The sequence below is a fragment of the Pelophylax lessonae genome, assembly GCF_965119305.1.
Source record: "Pelophylax lessonae genome assembly, chromosome: 2".
Taxonomy (NCBI): Eukaryota; Metazoa; Chordata; class Amphibia; order Anura; family Ranidae; genus Pelophylax; species Pelophylax lessonae.
This window is the reverse complement of record NC_138769.1, coordinates 163,778,959-163,788,666: the sequence shown is the minus strand read 5'-3', so window position 1 is coordinate 163,788,666 and position 9,708 is coordinate 163,778,959. Positions and strand designations below refer to the sequence as shown.

At 38.8% G+C, this 9,708-nt stretch overlaps 1 protein-coding gene and 1 long non-coding RNA gene across 2 annotated transcripts; one reads left to right on the top strand and one right to left on the bottom strand.

Annotated features, from left to right (window-relative positions):
• The first annotated feature begins 4,468 nt into the window (after positions 1-4,468).
• LOC309546550 lies at positions 4,469-5,489 on the top strand. The gene is made up of 2 exons (XR_014224938.1): positions 4,469-4,980; positions 5,011-5,489. It is a non-coding gene; the product is annotated as an uncharacterized lncRNA (long non-coding RNA).
• Positions 5,490-6,878: 1,389 nt separating this feature from the next.
• Positions 6,879-8,181, bottom strand: LOC309546428 (claudin-3-like). The gene has a single exon (XM_082246109.1). The coding sequence runs from the start codon at positions 7,752-7,754 to the stop codon at positions 7,110-7,112; it is 645 nt and encodes a 214-aa protein (XP_082102235.1). The 5' UTR covers positions 7,755-8,181; the 3' UTR covers positions 6,879-7,109.
• Between the last annotated feature and the right edge of the window lie 1,527 nt (positions 8,182-9,708).

The following is a 9,708-nucleotide window of genomic DNA, read 5'->3' as shown; positions in this document are numbered from 1 at the left end:
TCAGCCAATATGTTTTATGCTACCTATGTTTGGTAAAAAAAAAAATCACAAAAAGCGTATTTCTATTGGTTTGCGCAAAAGTTATCGCGTTTACTAACAAAGGGAAAGATTTTTGTCATTTTTGTTGTTTTTTTTTTAACGCGTAATGGCGGCGATCTGCGATTTTTTTTGCAGTAATGCGACATTGCGGCGGACAGATCGGACCCTTGACTGACATTTTTGACACTTTTGGGGTTACCAGTGACATTTCTACAGTAATCAGTGCTATACATATGCACTGTTACTGTAAAATTACACTGGCAGTGAAGGGGTAACTTTTTTGAGAGGGAGGGTTTATGTGTGTCCCTAGGGGCGTGATTCTAACTGTGATTGGCTGTCGCTTGAGGTGTAGGAACAGTGATCAACGGTCCTACATAGTAGGAGGGACTTGCCTGTGAGGGGCTGAGTCGACTGTGGCGGTCGGCAAGCGGTTAAGGGAATCCCTTGGGGACCTGCAGGTTACCAGAACTAGTGTCGCCATTGGAAGGTTTCCCCTCTATTACTTTTCTGGGGACAACCCAACATTTGGGGTTTTCTTTCACTTTCAATGATAATGGTACACACGACAAATAGAGAGGGTGAATCTCCCTAACAGAGACACAGACAGCAGTAAAAACTGACAGGTGTTCTAAGTCATCTAAACTTTATCCAAAACAAAAAAAACTATTTTGCCTTTAGTTGTACTTTAAGGCTGGTCATGTGATGATACAGAGTCCTCTTCATCTTTCCTTTTTTCTTTAGGATAGGAGATCCATGCTGAAGTAGATAGCAGTGCTGATGTGGTGATATCTTTGCAGCTCTGTTTACAATGTAAATTAAGGGCACCTTGGTGACTCCCCCTTAAGTGGCAGGGCCATGACACCCTAACTTTACAGTACAGTTCTGTGTCCTCTGAAATGACTGACACGGAGTGTCATTTAATTAGGAAGACTGAGGACATCTTGTGGCAAAAAATATGTACTGAGGAGAACTGCTCCAGATTAAAGGTGAGTATTGCAGTAGCTCCAGCTTCTTTTCTTTTCTGTATCACCAGTGGGACATTTTAAACAAAATAAAAATGTAGCCCTGAGTTGGGCTTTAAAGAGCCATTCAAATTGAATGGGCTGCCTTGACCAAACTCAGGAACAACATGCAATAAAGGTGAACATAGAACCTTAATGATTCAAGCATACATGGCTGTATTAAAGAATTATATTTATTTCTACCCAGTTTTACAGATAAATGACTTATCTTCCTAAAAGTCTCATTAAACATCCATATTTATATACTTGAATGTTATGTGTAAGCCGATCTTCCACCTGAAAATCAAGATTTGCTTTTTAAATGTGACCACCTCCTCCTTTCTAAAATGCTTATTAAAACAATACCACTGTCAATAATAAAACAAACACCTGTGGTGGGAAAAGTTATATAATATACATACCTTTTACCTGGCTTCCACATGCAAGGGCAACTTCATTCTCCTGCCTAAGAGATCCTTAGAAATGCTGAGTATCCCGAATTTCCCTGAGAAGATGATCCAGTACGGTACTGCAGTGTTGTCTCGTGACAGGACTCAGCATTCCCCGGGATCTCAATGGCAAGATGATAAAGCTCCCCCCCCCCCCCGCACTATGAAATCTGGGGGAAAGGTAAGTACATCATCTAACTTTTTTGCCCTATTAATGTTTTTTTTTTTTTCTCTTAGCACTGAGTGCAAGGCCTGCTTTAAAATCTCAGATACATAAAATACTAAAATCTTTGAAATTCTGCTTAGTAGACCTTTAACTAGGATAATCTTCAAAAGAAATGAAGACTCAAACATCAGAAGTGTCATGCAGACATTTTACACCAAGTATTTATTTTAAAAGCTTTACAGAATTTCCTGTAGATTGTGCTAGTTCCGTGCATTGTAACGTGTTCGCTAAATATTTCAAACACGTACTTGGGTGATTTAAAACCATGACCAATATTTAAAAGTTTTTTAATTATATGCAAGCTAACCTTCCTGCTCCTTAGGAGATTCTCAGCATTTCCAGGTCTTGCTTACTTGCTGTAATCTAAACCTCACTTGATTATGAATTGCTGAATGGCTTATTGGTCATTCAAATATAGGGTATTACATATCCTATGTTTGTTTTTTTCTTAGAGGAAGAGTCAACCACAGATATTTTTCTATTTGATCGATGGTAGAGGGATAAACCCCGATATAGCTTGACAGGGAACAGGCCCTATAAGGCTGCATTCACACCTGAACAGAGCGATTTTCAGGCATTTTTCTTTGAGAGTTTTGCAAGCATATACAAGCATTTTAGAAGTGTTTTACAATTGCTTTACATGTTTAGTCAGGCTTCACATGTTTTTGTTTTAGCCAATCAGAAAGCACTAGGGGTAGGAGTTTAGGGGTGGAGAGCAGCTGTTTGGCAAGAAAATGTGCATCAAAACACTCAAAAAAACACTTAAACGCATGTGTTGTGCGTTTTGTTGCATTTTTATTGAAGTCTGTGGAGCTAAAAACACTCCAATCTGCCTGAAAGGAAGCTCATGTACTTTTTTAGGGTGACTGGCATTTTTACTACAGATGATGAAATGCTCAGATGTGAACATGGGCCTTTGGAATGAGTGGGATTTTGCTTGCTGAGCATCTTGGAGCTTCGAGCTACAAAACACTTAGGGGTGAATGGGGCCTTAAAGCTTTCCCCACTACCCACTTCTCTCTCATATGATGTAACACACCATTAGAATTTTTTTTTTAAAGAAAATTGTATACATACCTTTTTTTGGAGTCATGACATGTTGGGCTCACAGCCATGACATGTTGGGCTCACAGCCATGACATCTTGGGCTCACAGCAAGTGGTTGAATGATGTTGCATTGAATGACAGAGGGGCAACAATACTGGATTGGAAAATTAGCTTGTGACTGCTTTGGAGATCGGGTGCTATGCATATTCATTTGATGCTGAGGATTGGAATTTTGAATATTTTGCCAAAGTTAGAAGTAGGCTTAACTGCAGCAAAGAAAAATCTACTGGCCTGCCGATAGAGCTAGTGTATGTGGTGTGGTAGAGCAATGTTGATTTTAAATGTGGATAGACAGAAACACAAATCCTTCTGCAGGTAAAACAGCTCCCATAAGTGTGTACAACAGAAGGAGATGCATGGAAAAAGTGTCACTTTCCTAAACTATGGCTACTTCTTTCAGCAACACTCCAATCACATTATCTGCCTTATCCTGTCTACTGGTATTTAATGCAATTATGCAGGAGGAGTCATGCAGTAAAGTAGAGAAATAGAAAGAAACAGAAGTTGGGACACAAAATAGGAGGGCAAGAGATGTCCCCAGCACACCAGAAAACTCCATAAAAGGGTCCAATGCTTTATTGAAAAATCATATCACAGCAGAACATAGCAGCTTTCTTCTGTTGTGATGTGATCTTTCAATAAATCATTGGACCCTTTTATGGAGTTCCCTGGTACGCTAGTGACCTATTTCTTGCATTGAAGTCTTTCCGCTCTGGTCGCTACAGCACCCACTCACTCTTCAGCCATTTTCAGGAATGTGTATGTCGGGAATATTGCTTTGGACAAATAAGGAGGGGGTCCTGGTTTGAAGTTTACACTGGGGCCTTAAATTGGAATGAGAAAACAATGGAGCTTCTTCTTTACATGTCCGCATGTTTTAAAACTGAACCCAGAGTCATGTCACCTCCCATTTCAGCTTAACATATCAGGCTCGAAGGGTGGTAAAGCTGCAAAAAGCCCTGGTATAGTAGGTTGTAATGTCTATTTTATTCACAAAATGTAAAACTGTAGTTGGTGCTTTTGCTGCATATTCATTGTAATAATATATTTCATTATAATTATTGTTAGTAAAAGATAGAATTCATATTTTTCATTCTACTGGTTTTTTCAGATGGCCAATCTTGGGGTCAATAAGACATTTTTTGTGCGTGTGTGTTGGATCCATATGTTTTTCAATTTACAATAGATAATAGATAACTATGTAGCAAACTTCAAAGGAAAGAAGCATACAATTATACAAAAAAGAACAATCGTAATCATGATAAAAGAGCATATTTTACTAAAAAGTTTTTTTTGCCACAAACAAAGATAGTGTATACAAAATGGTGGTCAGTACTTCTAACCAGTATTAAGTTAATAAGTGAGCTCAGAAACATACGTCTATAAAAGTTTGTTTTAAAACACATTTTAATAGGTTTTCTAGATCAATGAATCTAAATGCAGTTCTCGATTAGAAAGTGTGAAGTCACGGGGAATCAGTTGAGCAACATTTTGTTTGTCTACTATCCCTACAGTGTCACACGTGCCAGTGCAAAGACTGGAACTGTTATAAAGCAGGAGATAAGAAGACCTTGAGAATTTATATATATATATATATATATATATATATATATATATATATATATATATATATAACTATGAAACACTTCATATATGTACAGTGAAAAACAGGGACTAGTAGACCTGAACAAAGCTAAGGCTTCCCTATTGAATGCATTGAAATGAATATACAGTTAATTTACAAAGAACAGGTGTTGCCTTTAGGGCCTTTGGTCATGTGCCATGTGTCCATCTTCTGGCAGACACAAAAAAAGAATAAAGCAGCTTTTTCACTGGCTTGCTTACAGTGATGACATTTTGGAGTATACTGATAATTTTCATTACTGAAAGCATTCTTCTAGCAGTTATGATATTGTAGGGCTTCTGGCAGTCCCCGATCACATCTGGGGTCCAGTAAAGACTGCTGGTATTTCGTTTGCCCCATTCTTACAATTTTCCTATGGCTGTTAACCACATGTAAGCTTTAAGTTTATTGCTATGCTGTGAGACCCTCTGATTATGACCTATTACATCTTCACAATGCTAAAACAATATATTATTCACATGACTACAATTTTACTATCAGTATAAGATATTATGAATCACAATTCACAATGAGGTCTGCCTTTATTAGTATGCAGTTAGAAAGGATTATGATAGAGTATCTTCCAGCAGTCAACCAACATTAGATTTAATGAGCCTTGTGCCAGTTGCTTTACTGAAAAGCAAGTCTGCACTTGCTGTAGTAAAAATATACCTTTATTACGGTATGTGTTGATGTGTTGGGAACAGTAAGTGGATCCCATACTGATAATTCTAACAGAAATGTTTAAGAAGGACAAAGCAAACCACTGCACTTCAACCAAACCAGGACACATACATCAACACTACACAAATAAAATGCAAATATTGAAATCCCTTTTGTTAAAACCCACCATTTATGATAGCACTGTAGGCTTGCCAAGCCTGTTGGAGACTTATTGTAACTGAATATTCAACATGCTTTAAACACAACTGCAGAAACTACTGTAGCAGTCAATGCAAGAACCTAATGCCATGCATAAATTACTATGTCCTTTCAAAATAGCCAGTCACTTAACATGCTGGTAGGTCACCCTGGCAGTAAAAGACTGAAAGTTGTTAAAACTCTATTAACAGTTTGAAACTTTTTTATTTCTTTTTATCAGGGAATGCATATTAATGTGTCACCAGTTAATTTATGGATAGAAGAATGGCTGTAAATTATTAACAGGAATCCCATCAATGTGCCACATAGCTTTCAAAAAGAGTTAGCCTATGTTGTAATAAAACCCGGGAAAAGGGTGGGGAGAATGGGTAGGCAATAACTTTAAAAATAATTACCTAAGAGTAAATGTTTTTTTGGTGACAAAAGGAGATGTGCAAGAAGTAAGACAAACTGCAACTCAGGAATTTTTTTCAGGGTGGTAAGTATGACTAATGGCCCATGTGTAAGATCAAATTGTATTTATAAAAATTATTTAAAAAATGCTAAAATAATCATGCTTTTTTAGCATTCTTTAAAATAGTTTGGAAAAACTGGATCCATAAGAGGTAATATAGGTCCTGGAAAACATGCAATTTTCATAAACTGCCATTGTTTTGCAGCTTTGGTTTCTTTATCCTGGGAAGGTTTTCTTGCCTTCTACAATTACATTTCTACAGGCTATTGTAGAAAACCCCTACAGCTGCAGTCACAGAAAGGAGCATGTGCAGCCCCAATTAATACCCCAAAGTAGTCTAGGAAAAGAGTAGAAGAATACAACAAATCCAGTAGGCACTCAAGTAGGTTAATTCTTGTACAGCAGGGAAACATTTTTGCCCAGGAGACTTTCATCAAGTCCTGATCGAGGTCCCTTCCTTTGTACTAGGTGAATAAACTCACTTGAATTGATTCCTGGAAAAGTGTTCTTTTCATCCTTTATATTAACTACTTTAGAGAGGCTGCAAATGTGTATCATCAATGGCAGTAAAGAAAAGAACATCTAGCAGTCACATAGGTTTACTTATCAACAATGGATCATGGAAATGGAAATGTGCTCCAGTTGACATAAATAACTGCTATAAACTACGAGACATTGAAACAAATGAATCTGTACATTTTGATTTGTTGATGTCTGATAAATATGGTGCATGATGTATAGAAGAAATATTGAACACATTTTTAGCGCTCGAATATTAATATACAAAGCCATGCACTGTCCTTCTTCCCTTGTCAGAACAGCATTTTCTTCATCTAGTGTTTTCTAAATTTTAAGAGACAGCAAGCAGGTAAGGTTCCCCAGTGGGTAATGGTGCTATAACAAACAACAGTGCATTGTTCTGTTAGTAGACAGTTCATTCGGCAGTTTGGGATGTAAAGGGTTATATTACTTAAGCCACCTCATCTCTGCCAGGAAGACTTGCCCCTCCCAGTTCAAGAATATTCACCCAATGCCACGACAATAGAAAGCATCCATTCATGTCTCTTGTATATTCACGTACACACAAAGTCAGAGCCAATGCTGTATATGTATATTATGTGTTATATAAAAAAAATGTACTAATAATAATAACAGCATTTAGAAGACGGTTTTATAAAAGTCTATATGTCAGCCATGTCTACTTCCCACTCCTCTCCATTAGCAAGTCACCTGCTCATTCTTGCCACTCAATATAAGAGTCTTCCATGTCCATTGAAAGTCTTGGAGCTTTGAGCTACAAAAGTCTTCCATGTCCATTTTTTTCTCTTCAGACATAGTCTTTTCTGTCATATCCAGGATTTGTTGATCGGGCTGCTGAATATGCCACTCTAGATGCAGGGTACTTCTCCTGTTTTGGTGGGCAGGTGCAGCACAGCATAGCACCCCCAAGCATTAGAAGAGCAGAGGCTGCCCACCCAATGTACATGGAGGCACCCAGCTCCCTCTTTTGAGCATCCACAACTAGCGGGTTGTAGAAATCACGAATAACTGTGTTTGCTGACCATGATACGGGGATAAGTGTCATGAGCCCCGAAAGAATAAAAATGACCCCAGAGACAATCATGATCTTGGCCTTTGCTGACTCATCTTGAACACAGTTGGTGCACTTCGCTCCAATGATGGAGATCAGGACTCCGAGGACTGCAATGACAATGGAGATAACTATTAAGGCGCGGGCAGCCTGAAGATCCTGAGCAAGAGCCAGTAGGGAGTCGTAGACTTTACACTGCATCTGCCCTGTGCTCTGAACTACGCAGTTCATCCACAGTCCTTCCCAGATAATCTGGGCCACCACAATATTGTTTCCGATAAAGGCAGTTACCCTCCACATAGGGAGAGCACAAGCAACGACAGCACCAAGCCAGCCGAGAACGGACAGGGCCACACCTAATATCTCAAGTCCCATAGACATGATGCTAATCCAGATGTATCAAATGCACAAAAGCGTGAGCAGTATCTTTGCACTTCGTTTTTAGTCTCCTTAGGCAAATTCCTGCTGTGGTGATTGTCTTAAATTTACTTGTACTAAGAAGAGTACTCACCACAGAAAATGTCCTAGATTTTTGCCTTAGTCAGTGAGTTGCCTTTGTTTCTTCCCAGTGCAAAGCTTCTGTGCAGTTTCTTCCTCAACCTTTTGATTTGGCCGGGAGCAATGTTTTGGCTTTCCAGTACCTCTTGGTGCTCTCACTTGATCAGCTTTGTCTCTGGCTGAAAGCTTCTGGATGACTGCCCAGGTCAGCCCTGTAAGTACAATATAACCAAGATAAAAGATATTATTTTTTTCTTTTCCAGGGCTTGGTCACTAGCTCCGTGAGACAGGCAGGTGTGTAACGGATCCTTGTACCTGTCCTTTATATCAGGATCAGGTGCAGCTGATGTCACAGCTCTCAGAGGGGGAGGGAATCTTAAAGAAGCAGTGACACAGAAAAAAAATGTGAACAAGTTCTAATAAGATCATCAGCACTTTTAGCAATGTGCACATAAAAAAAAAAACAATTTGGCAATTCAAAATAGTAAATATCGACGTAATTTATTAGCTGTCACACAGAAGGGGTCAAAAAACACATATTGCAAAACAATGTTCTTAACAACCAGCACTTGCACATTAAACTGTACATTGATAAATGTGGGAAAACTAATTTGTTTTGCCTAACCTTTGTTACAAAACTGTGAAAAGGGTTGGGAGAAGGCACAAGCTGGAACTTTTGCTTATAGTACCATGCACTTTTTATTTATTTATTTTTTTTTACACCAAACAAAGAAAAATAAAATAAATGAAGATCATAATTAATTTATTTGTAAAATGTGCTAATTATAACATTATAGGGTATATGTTTTAACGTAAGCTTTAGACAGTTTTCATTCAAGATTCACACTTTATATTCTATCTGTTGAAATAAATGTTGTGTAAAAAAAATTTATAAATCGACTAAGTTATTCCAACCATCTCGCTACAGGTTGTTCTAGCAATACGGCCGGTCGGGGACCCGTTATTATCAAGTGATGTGTTATAATGTCCTTGTGCTTACTAAACATATCAGTGCCTGGTGTGTCGTTAGATAACACATCGCTGGCAAAACCTAAAGAGCCAATTGGCGTGGCTCTGTGCCACATGATCCCTGCGTACTAATCACAGTATAGGTGTGTACAGTATAGTATATCACTGTATAGGTAAAAAAAAATCAAGTCCTTCCCTTCCTCTCACAATGGCAGAGAAGCCTGCTGAAAGTTGAATGAAACTTTCTGGCAGCAGTGTACATTTGCTTTTTCATAGCACTAGGTCTTGTTCACATGGGTGTACTTAAGGTAGAAATCCAGGCTTCACCCCAACTACTGTTAAAACTGTCCCCTCCTCCCCCCTAACACATATGTTTGCTAACCTGAGTGGTAAACGTATCTATTTTGAGTCCATTTTAGTCTGGTAATGTGATTTAGCTCTCCTGTGTCAGGAGGTGGACCACTGAAGCCCATAGGCAATGTCACTACTAAAGGCTTTACTAGCTATTTTCAGAGTGCTCTCTCCTCTCCCCTGCAGCATCTCTTGATACAAGGGAGATCACATGACCGGACCAGAGTGGGTTGAAAAAAGGTAAGTATAAAGATCTTTCCCACACAGGTTAGCAAGCGTAGGTGTTACGAGGGGGTAGGAGACAGTTTTAAGAGTAATTAGGGTTACGCCTGTAATTCCACTTTAAGCCTACACCCGTGTTAAGGCTGTGTTTTACCTGCAAGGGATACACAGTAGAGATGGGCTTGATGTTCCAGTCGAATGTAGGTTCGACTCGAACATCTGGTGTTTGAGTGTTCACAGAACACACGAATACCTGGGGCGCTCGAAGGCATGCCCAGAAGCTGTTTAGCAGGGA